Raw genomic sequence first — 17,003 nt, forward strand, 5'->3', positions numbered from 1 at the left:
TATTGAAGGCATTCTTCTTTAAGAATGATTTTGACATGTTGGGAAGAAAGTGCTGGTTGGACAAGTGCTTTTATCAGAGGTGCAATATGTAACAGGACAGGACCCTTTTGGTGATGGTTTTCCAATTTTGGAATCCCTTCCACCAATAGAGGGGGGTTTGGAGACCACTTTTCAGCAGGGTGGAGCATTTTTGTTATGCAGGGCTTTTATTTGTGCATGCTTTAATTATAAAGGTCCCAATCCTATGCACATTGGAATCAAAATCTTTTCTGTCTAAACATATACAAGATTGTACTCTAAGGGGTCTATTTGTTGATTTTAATTATATTTGTTGTAACAATTGATTATATCACCATATATATATTCTGAAAGTATAAATAGAATAAAAGGCAGTATAAGAATGTTTCAGATTAATTAACCAAAGTTTCTGTGGGTTTACTGAAGAGCAAATGTATGCATAACTTTCAAAAGGAAAGTTTATATAAGAGGGTTTTTTTTAAAGTTCCCTATACAATGGATTCGTTCAAGAAATGTTAGTTTCTCACCATAGCGGGATAGAACCAAAATAAGGATGACTTGGGGTACAATCCTATGGGATCCCAATGTCACCTGGGGGTGGGCATAGGATTTTCAGCGTCCTGTGGCCTTCAGTGCCAGGGCTCTGAAGAGGAAGTCCCTGCCTCATGCACCTCACAGCCAGCACGGAAAGAACTATGTCTACTGACTCTCCCAGATCACAGTAGCTCCTTGGAGAGGATGAAAAGGGGGATGCCAAAGGCTAGGAAGCTGGGCAGCCTCCATATGGCAAAGTTTGCTGGCATCCCATTCATCTCGCTCCAGCTCTTCATCCCAGTGGCTGAAAGTAGCTGACTGGGTGAAAAGTCTCACGTGCCCCAAAGGAGAGAGACAGGGTAACATCCTTCTTGAAAACCTTCCCATATCGTCCGTTACTGCCTTTAATTTGCTTCTTTAGAAGGAAACACATGATATGGTATTTCTACCCCCCTTCTTGTCAAAAGTGAAGGAGGAACCACTCTGTTTCTGTAGCAAGTCAATTTGTGTGTGTGCATTAGAGTAAACTTTCTCTTAAATGCCTCACTAAGCTTTTGCTGGCATTGAGCAATAATTAGGGAATGCAAAATAATTGCTTTGATCAAGCAGGAAAGATTAGATGCGCTTAAGCAATATGGTGCACCAAGTGCACAAAAAGAGGCTGTCCCAGCTTCACTTCCCAGCAGGTCCAGGCAGAGATGGAATGATTCCTGCCAGACCTGCTGCGGAGTCACAGCCAGTCCGTGTGAACAATACTAGGCTGGATGGACCAACGATGGCCCATCCATAAGGAAGTTTCTGAGGTTCCTAAGTTCACCTGTCAAAACTGCTGCCTCATTTATTGTAATACTGAACCATGAAGATCTGAATGTGGGATTCTGGGGGCAAATAGCTAGCCCCACCCACATGGCTCCTTCTCATGCAAGGGTCTTGTCACAGATGTAACAAAGATGAGATGAACTTGCATCAACTTGCTGTGGCAAATACCCGTTTATAGGCATATGCACTAATTTGATAAGAAATAGCCCATCTCACCTTACTGTGGGATACAGTGATCAGGTGACCGGCCTATGTGCCTTGCTCAGTCGACTGTCCAGGTGCTCCTAATGGAAAATTACAAGGCCCAGCTCCTACTTCTGATGGTTCTTTATCTTTATAGCAGATGTGGCCTGTAGAACACTACAAACAGACTGTTCTCCGCCAAAGAAGACATATGTCTACTGCACCCCACCCAGACTTGGCCACATATTGCAAACATCACCAGTCCCTATCTGCTATTGTTCCTCATTCTCTTTCCTATCACTATGATTGCATTTTTGCTTCATGGACAGAGATATGGTGAGCAAGTAGGCAGTGGACCTATTGCTCTTCCTTCTCACCACTTGACTTGACAGGACGCAATATTAAAGAGGAGAAAAAACCCAGTGGAATGCCCATCCTGGGATGTGAGCCCTTAGCTGTTGCCCAACCATGCTTGTTCTTGACTCCAGTTTGGTTCTCATCTTCATCCAGGTGACAATATAGAGCTGCAGTCTGAGGGTCTGCCGTGCAACCAGCAAATCAGTTCCTGACAGCATTTATCTTCTAAACTTGGTTGTAGAAAATACGTATTCTGCGAACGTCAGCATGATTGAACCCATGATATTATATTGATTCAGATTTTAAAATTTATTTTCAATTATTTTAGACCTTTGTAGGCCACTTTTTAGGACAGAAACCATCAAGGGCTGATTTAGGACTTTAAAATACATTTTAAATATATCCCTTATAATAAAGGGATTTTACACACACACCTTTCATTCACACCCAGGTGCTTGATGCGGAATTAGACCTTATTTTGAAGCGGCATTTTGCTCTAGGCACTGCCTCACCCCAGTTTCTCTTTCTGTTCAGGGAGACTGCAGAGAGAGGAAGTAACTGAGCCACAGTTTTTCATCTGCCAAAAGATTTTCAGGCAGAGTGTGTCTGGAATTCCTCAATATCTGTGAGGGTTGTCAGGCATTTGAGAGCAAAGAGGAGTCTTAGGCATTTGTATTTCTTCTCATTTGCATCATGTCAGAACTAAATAGAAAATAAAATACTGTTTTCTGAATATGGAACAGTATGGAGCAATATGCCCACATTTATCTACCCACATTTCCACTACCTACGTACACATCACTCCTGGGGCTGTCTAAAGGAGAGAGCAAGCTAAGAGCTCATCCCTTCCTCTCCATCTCCCCTAATATATGGGTAGTTTCAAGTGAAAAGTGTTACCGTCCTAGCTATTCTATTTCTCTGGGCTGGCAAAACTGGTGCCCCTCCTTGTTTCCCCTGATGAACAGGGTGATCCAGAGAATGGAAATATTTCCTTACCGACAAATGGAGGAAGGAAGCTGCTGGCATGGGACAGATCTGTTGCAATATGATGTTTCCACTGCTCCATCTAGTGGTAGAAAGCCTTGGACAACTCAATAGCTCTTCAGGAAGTCTCCTTACATAAGCCCTGAGGAATGTAGCCATCAATTCAGACCTTGTCAATGCATGACAATTAGGAGTACATTATTTTCTGCTAGTCAGGGAGTCATGTATTATTGTACCTCTTGGTCTTTGTCAATGCATTATGACAATCTGAACAGGCTATTAATTACTACAAACATCCGTCTTTATAACTGCATACCTTCTGAATGTTTTTCCTATGCATACAGGTTTCTGATGAGCAGTAAATCTATACCTAATAGGATGGCAGATAAAACTTAGATTCACTGAAGAATAGGATATTGCATTACTTGTTAGTCTAACCCAATTCTGAAATTGAAAAAAAGTTATTTGTTTGGAAGCAAGCTCTAGCATGACAACAAAACTGTACAGGTTGATTTTACCTTAATGCAAAAATGTGCATGGCTAGATGAAGGAAAAGTCATGTCCTCAAGGTAATCCTTCAAAAATATTTGAATGGCTTATGCTACCCTCTTACCACACCCTGTTATTGCAAGTTCACAACTGTTGTGAAAACAGACACATGATTTCCACTAGGAACATTGAATATTGTATTATTTCAAATACTGCCTGCAAATGATTTGCTTGCACATCATGCTGTTCAAATGCACAGACATTTGTCTAAGTCATGTAATGCCTATTCAAATCCTTGTTCACACTGGTTTCAGTTGAAGTGTATATCATCTTGCACAGGTCATCTTTGCTTCCCTTCCCATCAATGCAGCAATAATGAAAACTGTGTATATTCATGTTTGATGCAAGATTTGAACTGGAGACATCACAGTTCACAGTCCAATAGCTTGGGCCAAATCAGGTAAAGGAAGCTGAAAGAGGGGGCAGAGGTGTTGGTTAAAAAATTATCCCATTAAGGAAGAAGAAAGATGAGCTTTCTTCTCCATAGTGCTAGGTCCTACATTCCAGGATATCTCTATTTTTATGTAGCTGTTACTTAAAAATCTGAACCTGCTCCTGCATTGGTTCAGTCCACCCTTCCGTTCCCAGACTGTGTGCCTACTTCATTCTGCTTCATGTGTAGATACCAATTTGGACATGGCACTATGCAAGTTCTCAAGACATTCTGAGATCTGAGTTAAACATGACTTGCTGACTTGGCAAAGTGATTGATAGAAGCACTATAAAGGGACACTTTGTGAAATGCCTTAGATTTAAAAAAGAAAAAGAAGGCAAATGTGTTTTTCATGGAATAGATTTTAGCACCTAGGGTTGTATAAGACTTTAAAAGGAAGGGTAATGCAGTCTTGACCTCATGGATGAAGAATGAAAGCTGACCCCATCTGAAGTACAACAGCAAAATGAAAAGGTGAAACAGCAACACTGAAAGGTATAGAACAAGGCCCTGACAAGACAAATGGCAAAAAAGTAAACAGTATATCCAATAAAGCAAAGATAGATGGGGAATGCACTGGGGCCAGTGAATCAATGCTGAATGATTGACTAAAGTGAATTGTGCAAAGCCCAGAGGAAAGAAAAGTCAGCATGCAAGTTGGAAAACAGAAAATAATATGATCTCTGGAATCCTTTGGGAAAATATAAGGTACAGGCAGATGTGAAAAAAATTGATTTGTTTTGATCTGGAAGTGATGAAAAAGGTCAGGTGACTGTATGGGGATTTATGACACCTAATTCCAATAATTAAAGTGAGAATTATCTCATACGCAGTTTTATGTCACCACAGAGTTATGTAGCAAAGTTGAGTCTTTTTGAGGCCAAGTGTGCTTCCAGATGAGATTTTTACTGCACCATTGTGCTGCTCTGTTCAGTGAATTTTATGACTGGTCCACTCATAACCTCCAGTATTTTGCCACCACTTCATCCATCTTTCTTCTTACTTCAGAAAATCCATTAAGGTGAAAAGATTGAATCGCACTAAAGTGCCTTCCAATTGGTAGCACTTGGAATCTTTTGCTGGGAAGCAGCCCTCAGTGCTCGCTGCTGAGCTTTAGAGCTTTGGACCACCCCCAGTTGCTGCTGTTCACCGTAGAAATAAATCTTCTTGTTCTGAGTTGATGTGGTAGAGGAGCTGGGACAAGCAAGGCAGAAAAGTTAGTTAAGAAATAAAGCGGAGTAGAAAAGGTTGATTTTTAATATTTAAATTGGATTAATTAAAACGTTAATAGTAATTTTGACTTAAATAGTGAGGCTAACATTAAATAATCTTGATATAATTAACCTCTCAATTGAATCAATGCTTCTACCAAGTACATTGAGATAAAGGAAGTTTTTCACATCCAAATGAAAAACCAATCTAATCATTTCTCAGATATTCATAGTTATACTTTCTCTTCCCAATATAGGCACCTGATAAAAGAAATTGTTCTATTCTGTCTAACAACTATTAAACCTTGCTTTGGACATTCCAGTTTTGTTTACTACTTTTGTGATGGTGCCATTGGTCCAAGACATACTAAAGAGGAAAGGGCAAACCTAGAATGAAAAAGTGAAGGCAAATTTGTCAGGAATGCATGTCCAGGTAAAGACTGCTACACTTGCCAGAGATAAAGGCCCACTGAATTCACTGGAACTTATTTCTGAGTAGACATATATAGGATTGTGTTGCTCAAGTGGGATGAGCCACTTCTATGAGCATATAGACCCTCTGTGAGCATGTTTTAAAGACATTGTCCATATAGGCTTCAAAAACGAAGGGAAAGCTTGACAAAATGTATGCAAATGTATGCGATCCAAATGCAAACACAATGAATGCAATAAATAAATAAATCCAAGTGTTTTTGGCATAAGGCTGTTCAAAATGAAGTGCTGTGTAAAATGAATTAAGGAGAGAGCCTGAAATAAAACTCAAAGCATCAGCACAATGCCCAATTAAATGAATCACTGTTACAGTAAATGTATGTAGCAGATACCAAGCTAATCTTTGGTTACTGTGATATAAAGTGCAACTTGAGATGAATTCTTTAGGTGTGAAGAACAGCAATAAATATTTGTCAAAAAATGCCAGAAATGGCCCTAACAGAGCATTACCCTTTGTGTTGGACTATAATTTTCACCAGGAGTACCTTAATCCCCAAGGACATTGAGCAATCATTTTTGCCATTTTGTTTCCAGCTAAACTACAGTTTAAACATCATTAGGTACTGCTAATGAGTTCAGATGTTGGAATCTTCCATGAAAAGATGTGCATACGGACCCATTATTCAAAGTGCAACTCCTACAGTATGTATGCATTGGCTATGGAAAAATAGAGCTATTATGTGCTAGTTTTGAACAGCACATTTCTGGACAAGAAATGGTTTTATCTATCATTTACCTTAACAATGCCACATGCCATAGGAATATCTGAATAAGATGCATTGTCCCTAGTCTTCAGTTATTCAGCTATATGATGGTGAAGATGTGTTTATCTCCAGTATGTTTCAATGCCTTTTTTGAAAGGGACTGTGGTTTTCCCAGGGAAGCAATAGGATCATGAACAGATGTGTGCAAATACTGCAGCTTAAGTTATTGTACTGAATATTATACAAGTTGCATTGCTCGGTCCACCCACTTGTCCTGTGGCAACTGGAATATTGAATGGACCTGTCTGTCTGTCTGTCTGTCTGTTGGTGTGCCTGCAGACATGAAACCCCAGATGTTGCCTTTGCAGGCAAAAAGTGGTCCACCAGCCCCTTTCTGGTGTTTTAATTAGATTAGTAACTCCTGGATTTGTTTACCTGAAGACAGGACTAAACTTCCCTCAGCTAAATAAGTACAAAATAAGGATGTCTATAATAAATAATTCTTACGTGATGATCTAAGAAACTCTTCTTGCCCTCATCAAATTGTCAACTTTCTTCTAGTGCTTTGTGAGCAACTCAAAATAACATCTTTAGCATCACACATAGAAATACTCTGAATTATTAAACAATCTTACATCCTGAGTGGCCCAAACTAAAGGGAATTAGGTACTCTGAGGTGGTTTCATACAGTGTAAGAGCTTCCCACTAGACTTGGACATCTTGATATTAACTTGAAATGATCGTGTTCAGTTAAAAGCCCTGAATTTTGGGTTTCTTTCAGTCTCCTCTCTCAAACTCATTTATCCTTTCCTCCTAGTGATCACTTGTCTGTTTTCTAACCCAAACCTAATGAGCTACAAACTCTTGCTCTTCTCCAACCAAGCCACCACCTATTTCTTGATCAAAGGAAGTATGATGCTATGCTATGCTATGCTATGCTATGCTATGCTATGCTATGCTATGCTATACTGGAAAAGCAGACTGGGAAGTTGGAACCTGTTTTTTTGTACGCAGCCAGGCTGATCATATTGCAGGTTCGTGGGATCTCATTTGGCCTTTACTAAAAGCCAACCAGAACTAGGAGAAAACAATGGCTAGAGAAAGAACCCAGTGCAAAATGGTGGTTCAGGGGCTGGATCCAGTTCTGTTTTGTACACTATAAACCGTAGAGTGAGCCCACCCACAAGTGCACAATGTACAGCCGCATGACAAATCAGGTATCTGAATGCAAAACTCTAAACTGGTCAGCAGTGTTGCATGAAGACATCTGTTCAAAGGCAAACAATTAATATACATATTAACTTGTGAAGAACACTGAGCTGGGGGATAAACAATTAGCACAAGCCTGATCAGAAGAAATGGTTTTGCTGTTAGCTTGCTGGACTTTGTCAATCTATTGCAAATCACCTTCCACGGGTGCCTGGGAGATAGGATAAGATTCTTATTGCTTATATAAGATGTTATTGCTTGTGCTGCAGCCTTGTGTTCACCTACTTGCTAAGCTCCATTGAACTCAATGGGACATAATATGATTTCTTCTACAGGTCCACATGGCTCTTTGTCTATGGGGTTAAGAAGTGAGTTGAAGCTAGCAGACAGAAGGGTGGAAACTGAAAAGGTCTCTGAGACACTGGCAAGACCAGCTGCCATAGTGCTTCCAACAAGAATATCATGTGAGGTAAGATCTACTGTAACAAGCTGGATGCAGGGAGAGAAAACAAGAAAAGCAAGCAAAGATAAAAAGTCCACCCTTGTAATATTTATCCAATACGAATGACCTTTCCTTGTTTCATTTCTCAAGTCCATTCATCCATTTATCATTTATCAGTAGGAAGTGATCCAACCATGGCCAGGGAATAGATGTTAAATTATCCACTTGCAGGTAAGCATTATCCTGTCCAGTCAAGAAAATAAAGTCAAGCGTGTACAATGGCTTCATGGTTTTCATGGAAGACATGAAGTTGTTTTACATGATCATGTAAAGGGCATCTCTCAGTCATCTTTCAAGCAATATATCGGAAAACTTGAATTTTGCACTATGCTTCATTTATTGATGTAATGAAACAGATAAGTATATTATACAATTGTAATAAATAAATAAATAAATAAATAAATGGCTAATTAGATATGCATCTTACTTTATAGAGTCCTGAGGAAATATTCATTCTTTTGAGAGATGAAGTCCCTGATGATTCAGTGGTTGTTGAGTTCATTACAGAAAATGACTGGATCAGGACTGAGCCAGAAATTTGGAACCAGAAGGTCAGGTGCATGAAAGCTTTAGGTAAGTTTGGAAAACAGAATGTCTAATATAACATGTTGGTTATTGTCTTCCCTTTATTGGTTGGTTGGTTATTGTCACTTTCCCTTTGAAACACTTCCCTTCATTTGTATTGTTTTTTGCTTGCTTGCTTGCTTGTTTTTGATTCCCATCAGAATCCAATATAATTTTTAGGTGTTTGTTGCACATGGACATTGACTGCCGGATGCATCTTTATTAATACACAAGCATAAAAGCTTGTGACTTATGAGAAGCAGAATTTATGGGCTTGTTTTTGCATGATAAAGTGGCAGGTGGCTGTCTTTAAAATGTCATTGAGTAGTCATAGCCTGCTATTCTCAATCTATTCCTCCTATAAAATGCACAAGCTCATATTCCCTGACATGAAGCTTAGCAAGATCTTCCCTTGCTTTCCATAGAGATGGCATGGGTGTTTACCCTGCCACCACCCTCTTCGAGTCATTCATTCGATCATCATTTATGCTAACCTCTTCAGCCACTTCCCTCTGATGTTTAATACCAGTACCACTTTTGTACTATGATACCAGTACTACTATTTTGTCTTCCTTTCGTGAACAAAAAGTCCCCCACCACCACCACCACCACACACACACAGAGTGATTCAAACTGTTACAAATCTCAGGACTTGAGTTATGAAAGAGACATTCTTGTTCAGGATTCTCTCTACATACAGTGTCAACTCAACTCAAGTTGCCAGATTATGAGGACTGATTGGTCTTGGATAAGGGACTTTTAGGTTCAATGGCCTACAGAAAGCTGTTTTTCCCCCCTTGAATGCTTTGTTAAGAAGTCTCCGGTGGTACTATCAAAGCAGGACTTCAGGGCATAAGCTCAAGCACTGGACAGCCAAAGAGCTGCTTGCAACATTTTGCAGTTGGTGAAGTAATACACATACCTCCAAGATTATGAGAGTAAATCTCCAAATAAAGCAGGTATTTTTGTACCAGACATATAAAGACACCGAAAATTAAAATATCTGATACACCAAACCTCTAAAAAGAAGGTATTTTGTTATGTTTCTCTTTTTATTATTGGTGTATACCAAAGACAAAGGCAGGGGAGAGAATCATTTTCAAAATGGAAGTGCTTTCGGAAGATTCGTCTTATGTACAGAATTTGATGAGTGGAAAGTTATTGGCAGTGGTTCTTCACCCTTTCCTCTGTGTTTCCTAATTTCTGCTTTATAAGAGTTTCCTGCTGGCTTTGTAAATGTAAACGTCTACTGTGAGGGAGTCATTAAAGCAACAACACAGATTGAATACTACACGACAATTGGAGAGATTGACCGCATGCTTCAGAAAGTTGCTAATCCAATAGCCTTCGCTTGTCAGGTAAGCTGATCTCTACATTAAGTTAATAAAGCAGGGAGTGGGAAGAGATGTGCCAATGAGATAAGAGCATGTTCACTGTACTGTCTATTTGGTACGTTGACAGAATAATGCTAACAATGAGGAATAGATCAATAGGGACATGAGAAGGCAGTCCTTTACTGAATTTGACCATTGGTTTTTCCACCTCAGCTCTGATTGGCAGAGGCTTTTCCAATATGGAAAGGACAGGGATGGAACCTGGAACCTACAGCACACAAAACCGATGTGTATTATAGCCCTTCCTCAGTAATCAATGGATAACAAGCCTAGATGTAACATTTCAGCATGTAAAAATGCACCATTGTTCCTTCACTGCTATTCATTGCTGCCTGTCCTAAATGCACTATGGTTTCACAGTCTAACAGTTCTATTCCTCCTGAAGAAAATTTACAAGAAAGCATTATTTTAAGAATAGATATAAATCACAGCCTTGATAGAAACAGCAGGAATGTGAAATACCTTTCTACAATAAGGGGAGGAACACACACACACACACACACACACACACACACACAGAGTTTTATCCTTACAACAACCTTGTTCAACAGGTTAGGCCAAGAGGCAGTAACTGGGCCTCTGTAACAACCTACCCTGGCAGTAATGCACAGTGGGTGGACTATGGTGTGAGCAACCCATGGTGAGCCCCAGTAAACAGCCAGACTCTCTGTGAGTTATTGGACTCTGTGAGTCCTTCCACTCTCAGTCCTCCCATGGGCATCATGGGGAACAAGCTTTTCTCCTTCCACAGTGTGATCATGAATCGCTTTCAGACTCTCTGCAACATTTTTTTCTTTTTACTTCGTCTTTGGGGGTGGCAGGAGAAATTGTGAAATCTGGCTGTCAGGCTGTAGTTTTGGTAACTAAAGCCAGTCCATTCAAAGGGCCCCAAAGGCACTTTGGAGGGCAGCCCATGCTTGCCACAGCTTTTCAAAAGAAATTATTAATTATTAATTAATAATTATTAATAATCATTAATATATTACATTCAACTCCTGCCTTTTTCCTCTCACAAAGAACTCAAGGTGGCTTACAAGGTTCTCCTCCTCTTCAGTTTATCATCACAACAACCACCTTTGAGGTAGGTTAGGGTGAGAGTCTGTGACAGGCCTCCAGTCACCCAGCGAGCTCCATGGCTGTGCGGGGACTAGAACCAGGATCTCCTGGGTTGCCAGTCCACACTTTTAACCACTATGCCACACTGGCTTTCCAGCTTATGCATTTTAAAAATCAGCATTTCTTCCATCATTTTGCTCTTGGTCAAGATTACCAAGGTCTGATCAAGTTCAGAACATGCTTCTTGGCATGCTTCAGGTCCATGGAGCAACTAAAGAGGCTTCCTACTTTTCTTGTTCACAAAATATTCCTTGAACTATTACTGCACTAAAATAAATACTTTGATGCCTTGACAGATCATTGGCCACTATTTAGAAATACTCGGCTTCTTGCATAAACACACTCGATGTGTGATGATTGTCCCAAAACCTGCATACAATGAAGGCTCTGCTTTGTGTTGGGAGTACATACAGCACAATAAACCCATGTCACCCAATGAGCCTCATCTCTACCTTCTCCCCACCATCATCCCCAGCTGCAATTGCTCTTCATCCTCATTCTCATTGTGGCCACCCCCTGCTTGCTTGGCTCGCAAACAGCCAGTGAGCATGCTGGGACCTCTTGGCACCATCATTAGGCCAGGCCAAGGGGCAGCTTGCAGCCATAAAGAGGAGGAACAGGTCCTGCCTACCCTTGAAGCCAGCACTGGGATGGCCTTTTCTCCCGAGTGCCCTATTTGTGCAATGGACACCCTGGATGCATTGCTCTCCTGTGTTAATCCAATTTTTGAAGATATTTGCTTATTTTCAGTAATTGAATAAAGAAATGTATCCAGGTTGTATACACCAATGTCCTCACAATTGAAAATCCATTCTCAACAGGCCATTCCAAGTGTTCAGGAATCTGCAAGTAAATATGTAATTCACAGAGCAATCGATCACATTAATCAATTAGGGCTTTCTCTGAAAAGTTGTGCGTGCTCTCTGTCTTTCTTTCTTTGTGTGTGTGTGTGTGTGTGTGTGTGTGTGTGTATTTACATAGGATGCAGCAGTTTAAGCTTTTAAGAAGTTTGTGCATTTCCATTTGAATACCTTATTCCATATATCAGGGTGGTAACTGCACCAAACAAAAGCCTGCACAGTGCAAAGGCTGCCTCTTTCAATGTCACATAATGGGAAGGAAAATCTATTGTACTAGAAGGGACCTGAAATATCATTTGTCCCATAGTGGCTGGTCTGAGTGCACTTGACATGTCTATATTGTAATTGCAAAGCAAGAACAAAAATAATAGCAGTGTTTATAATTCAGACAGGCTCATTTTCCTTTGACAAATTTACCATGTCTGCCGCCCAAGGCATTACACTCATAACAAAAGGATTAATAAAAAGTGATGCATTACATTATTAGCACTTGGTTAAGGGCAGTAGTAAATTCCTTTCAAACACACACTCCTATGGACACTATTGTTCTGTTAAAAATATATTGCTATAAAGAGAAAGCAAGAACTTCCAGAGTTTTCTTACCCCTTGTTGCATTATGATGTTAAAACCCTGAACTAAGAAACCAGCAATTAGCCTTCTGTAAAATTGAGAGGATTTCTGAAGTGAGAAGACTGTGAACTAGCAAAGTGCCTGCTTTAGGATGCAGAGTCAGGAGGGACCATCACCCTGGAGAGCAGGTGACTGCATGTGGAGCATCCTAGAGACCATCATTGGCAGCTCCATTTAATAGGAGTAGTGGGAAAGGCTGAGACATCAGAAAGCCACTTCCATTCAGAGTAAACAATACAAATAGTCTAACCTAGCAGCTTTCTACATTCCGTTCATAATGCTTGGCTGCATTATAACTGAAGCAGAATTTCTCTCAAAGTAAGATTGCTATCTGTAGGTTCCAGGGCTTCTTGTGGCTGAGATGCTATTGTCAGCTATATCCCAAACACAAGGCCCGCTGGGAAGTATTACATTGTACCTTGATTTAGTCATGACTAATTGAAGATCCACTGGTGTCAGTAGGCTTACCCTACTCATGACTAAATCTGGAGAATGCCCATAATTTCCAGGGGATTAACATAGGCTACTGGAAAACTGAGGGATTCTGGGAACTATGTATTGTCTAGTTGTCATGGCACCTGAGGGAAAGCGCTGTAGTTCAGTGGTAATGTATACATTTTGCATGCACAAGGTATCCTTTTCAATCTTGAAAGTCCAGGTAAGGCTGGGAAACTACCTTGTTGGAAACTCTGGAAATACAATGTCAATCACAGAAAATAATACTGGGCTAGGTGTGTCAGTGTTCTGACTTGGTATAAAGCAGGGTCCTGTGTTCCCACAGCAAAGTCATTCCAGCATTCAAAGCACCTGGAATATTCCCTCTATATTTTATTGCACTTTACTGACTGTATGTTGCTGTATTAAACTGTGACTCTATTTATTCAAATTATTTATCTATTCAAATTTAAATTGTTTATTTGAATTTAAAATTATATATGTATTCAAATTTTAATTGTAACCAACTCTGGGTGACCTTTAGCATGAGAAGGGTAGGGTATAAATTTCTGCATAAATAAAAACAAATTATAAACTAATGAAAATAGATCTATTCTGTTTGGTATAACAATATGGATGTGTCTATCTTCTGATTACTCTTTTTTGTTCTCCCCACTGGCACAGGCTTGCAAGTTTTCACCAGCAGAGAAAGTGGATAGCATTCTCACATTCTTGTTGAAAAGTTCAGCAATTTCTCATGATCCTAGTAGTTTCCTGAATGAAGTCACAGATCACTACAAGAAGAATGGTACAGACTGTTCTTTATATTGTTTGGTTACCAGGAAAAAGGCTTATAGGTTGGCCATTCATCAAATATCCTGGCAGCAAACTCATTAAGTACTGGTCCTTGTATACAAGGTAGCTAAAACAGAACCATCCATACGCAAGGGGAAGAGGAGAATTTCAGAAGGCTTGGGGACCCCCCCCTTTTTTTTTTTTTTTGCAGCAGTACAAAAGAATTTAGAAAATACTTAAGGGGGATGAGGACTAAGCATGCTTATCAGATGCAGAACACTGATTGTTGGAGAGAACATGGAAAATGGGGTGGAGAATGGAACTGAGATGCTGGGAAAGAAGATGCCCGGCTGGTTGCTTCTAATGCTGATCAGGAGTGGCCCACAATGCAAAATTTTGTTGCAAGTTCCACTTATTAAGGGATTTTATGGTATTTTCTAATGTGTCAGGGAGTTGATAGGTAGTATTCCAGTTACCTGATCAAAAGGTATAAAATTCTGCCCCCTTTTTGGGCTTCATTTGTGACCTTCAGGGTAAAGCAGGATGGGAAATGCCTCCAAACAGTGTATGTCTCTCATTAAAGAGAAAGACCAGATGTGTTGATCCCAGCCAATGGCTAACCAAGTAAAGACAGTTGGAATTCTGAGAATGATTTATGGCTACACATTCATTTCAGCTGTGCTAGAGAGTCACTTTCTCTCTGGAAACAGAAAACGTTTTCTGTGAGGTTTCAAGAATCAGGACTGGCAAAAGTAAGAAGAAGTGGTGGATTCTCGGACACACCATCTGCAGATGTTCCTCACTAGCTTCTCTTATCCAGATCATCTGGACTCTGAAGCACTGCAGCCTCCTGCTGTGGTAAACTGTGGTTTTTATTGAGATAATTGCTGTGCCGGCATTCAGATTCTCTCCACTGATACTGATGATGTTAGTTTCCAAGGTCAAAAGTAGTAATTATCTGTAATTACAGTGGTTCTGAACAAGGGGGAAATGAAGGCTGTCCATTCAATAACTGATAATAGCAAGAAAATATGCATTCTGCTTAATAAGTAAAATATATGTGTGGGTTCTGAACTGATAAAGAAGAGAAAGGGTTTGAAAGCTGGGAAATCTTGTGCCATGACGTGAAAAGAACTTTACATTTTGGATACTGAAGTGATACAACGAAGTGTGCCATGCATATATCATTGGGACATATCCAGCCAGACTTAAATACATATGATTTCTGCTTATTTATTTACTAAATTTATTTCCCTGTTTTTTCCTGTAAAGAACCCAAGGCAGCTTGCATAACCCTCTCCATATTCTCTGTGTTTTATCCCCACAGCAACCTTCAGAGGTATGCTAGGCTTATAGTCACTGGTACCAAGTCACCCATTGAGCTTCATAGCCAAGTGGGAACTAGATCCTGATCTCCTGAGATGTGGACCATCCAACACTCTAACCATTCCTCCACACTTAAATGTCCACCACTAGAAGAAATGACCAATCAGCTCTGCCACCTTCCTCGTTGCATTTCAGGTCCCAAGCCCTGTTTGTACTACAGGGATAAAGCAGATTTTTTTTAAATATTATTTTCCTTTGCCCTATAATACAAACAGGATTCATGTCCTGAAGAGCAATGTGGTCAACTCTGAAGCTTGGCACATTGTCCCAGCTGAGATTTGATCCCACTATAGTTCAGGACACGAACCTGCCCCACTTTGTGCAAGGAGATTGTCTGACAACCATGGCAAGTTGAAATAACCATCATGGCAGAGAAAGGAGACTTGTTTCTTTCTTAGTTGGGTTGTGATGAGCCTCCCAGGAATCCAGCTCTGTTTTGTTCCTGGATTTCTTCTCATTTTCAGTCATCCCTTAGGATACGAGCCAATCTGAGAAGAAATCCATGAACCCTCTCAGAACTCCTGCTGTAAAACCAGCAACTTTCTTCCACTGCACACACAAACCCCACAAAGACAAGGGAGGCTGCCTGGTTGGCACCCAGATAAATTCTCTGCATGTTTGCAAGGAAGTCAAATATGGCAGTGAGAAAGTGGACCAGAGACCCAAGCCCATGGAGTTCAGCGGATTTCTACACCCAAAATAGATTTCCCACATGACGAGCTGATTATCCATCAGATTCCTCTCAGTCACTGTGTCACTACTAGCCTGCTAATACAAACCAAAGATATGTCAGGTTGCACATTCATTAATCCTTGAATGTCACTTCCTTTTGAAGATCAAGAGGTGAGGCCCACATATATTTTCCATTTTTTAGGTCAATACGTTCTGTAAAGGTTGGTACATTTGTGAAAGTCAGACATAGGAAATGCACAACCGATTCTTTACTTCCTTCCATACTTTTAAGATGACATCTGAGAAGTGTTTCAAACCTTATTTTATCAGCTGGCAAATGGATTTGTTAATTCTTTTGCATCTTGAGTAACAGTGTTATTTTTAAAAAATATCATGTTTCTGTATTTTAAATTGCAAATTTGGTGTGGCTGTTTTACTACATTGTGTGGCAAGTCTGGCATCCAATTTGGGCTGGATAGGCAGTGGAGAAGTTTTAGAAACGAATGAAAGCTAATATTTTTCAGTTCCCATTACAAATCCATCCATGCTATCGTGATCATCTTGTCCAATTATCCCATGTCAAAATATGTCTTTCTAACGGTGCCATGCCAGAACTCTGTGTTTTCTACACTGATCCTGCTCCAGCTGCTAACAAGACAAGCTGTGTAACAAACCATTGTTATCAGGTTACTTCTACACAAGCATCCCAAGTGGCAAATGAAAGGGAAGTGCAAGCTCTTGACCTGCTGTTTCACAACAGTGCTTACAACCTCATCCCCAAATGTACAATGACTATTACAGCAGTCCTGAATGGTCCAGATGCTCTGCAAACCAATAGTCTCCACACATTATAGCTGAAGTCATAATTCTGTGCTAGGGAAAGAAGCTATTATATGTTTGATTACTAGATGGTATCCCCTCTTAAAATCTTCTGTTTAACTAGATAACAAAGGGCAACTGTGCATGTAAAGTTCATGGATGATAAATGTATATCAGGCTTGCTTACACTGTGGAACTGATATTCTGTTTATTTTGTTTTAATGATAGAATCCCCATTACTTATCAGCAGCATTAACTTTTATGAAATCCTATCCTCTGTATATAACAGAACCTTTAAACAAATAATTGCCAATTTGAAAGGAATGCTAACTTAATG

At 40.0% G+C, this 17,003-nt stretch overlaps 1 protein-coding gene across 1 annotated transcript in view; it reads left to right on the top strand.

Moving 5' to 3' along the window:
* BANK1 (B cell scaffold protein with ankyrin repeats 1) overlaps positions 1 to 17,003 on the top strand; it is a 153,669-nt gene that overhangs the window by 41,459 nt on the left and 95,207 nt on the right. The window contains exons 3-6 of the mRNA XM_044429665.1: positions 7,829 to 7,962; positions 8,430 to 8,568; positions 9,775 to 9,917; positions 13,679 to 13,802. Of these exons, the coding sequence (XP_044285600.1) occupies positions 7,829 to 7,962; positions 8,430 to 8,568; positions 9,775 to 9,917; positions 13,679 to 13,802 (540 nt within the window). The remainder of the gene's footprint in view (positions 1 to 7,828; positions 7,963 to 8,429; positions 8,569 to 9,774; positions 9,918 to 13,678; positions 13,803 to 17,003) is intronic.

The sequence above is a fragment of the Varanus komodoensis genome, unplaced genomic scaffold (assembly GCF_004798865.1).
Source record: "Varanus komodoensis strain SLA01 unplaced genomic scaffold, ASM479886v1 scaffold2, whole genome shotgun sequence".
Taxonomy (NCBI): domain Eukaryota; kingdom Metazoa; phylum Chordata; class Lepidosauria; order Squamata; family Varanidae; genus Varanus; species Varanus komodoensis.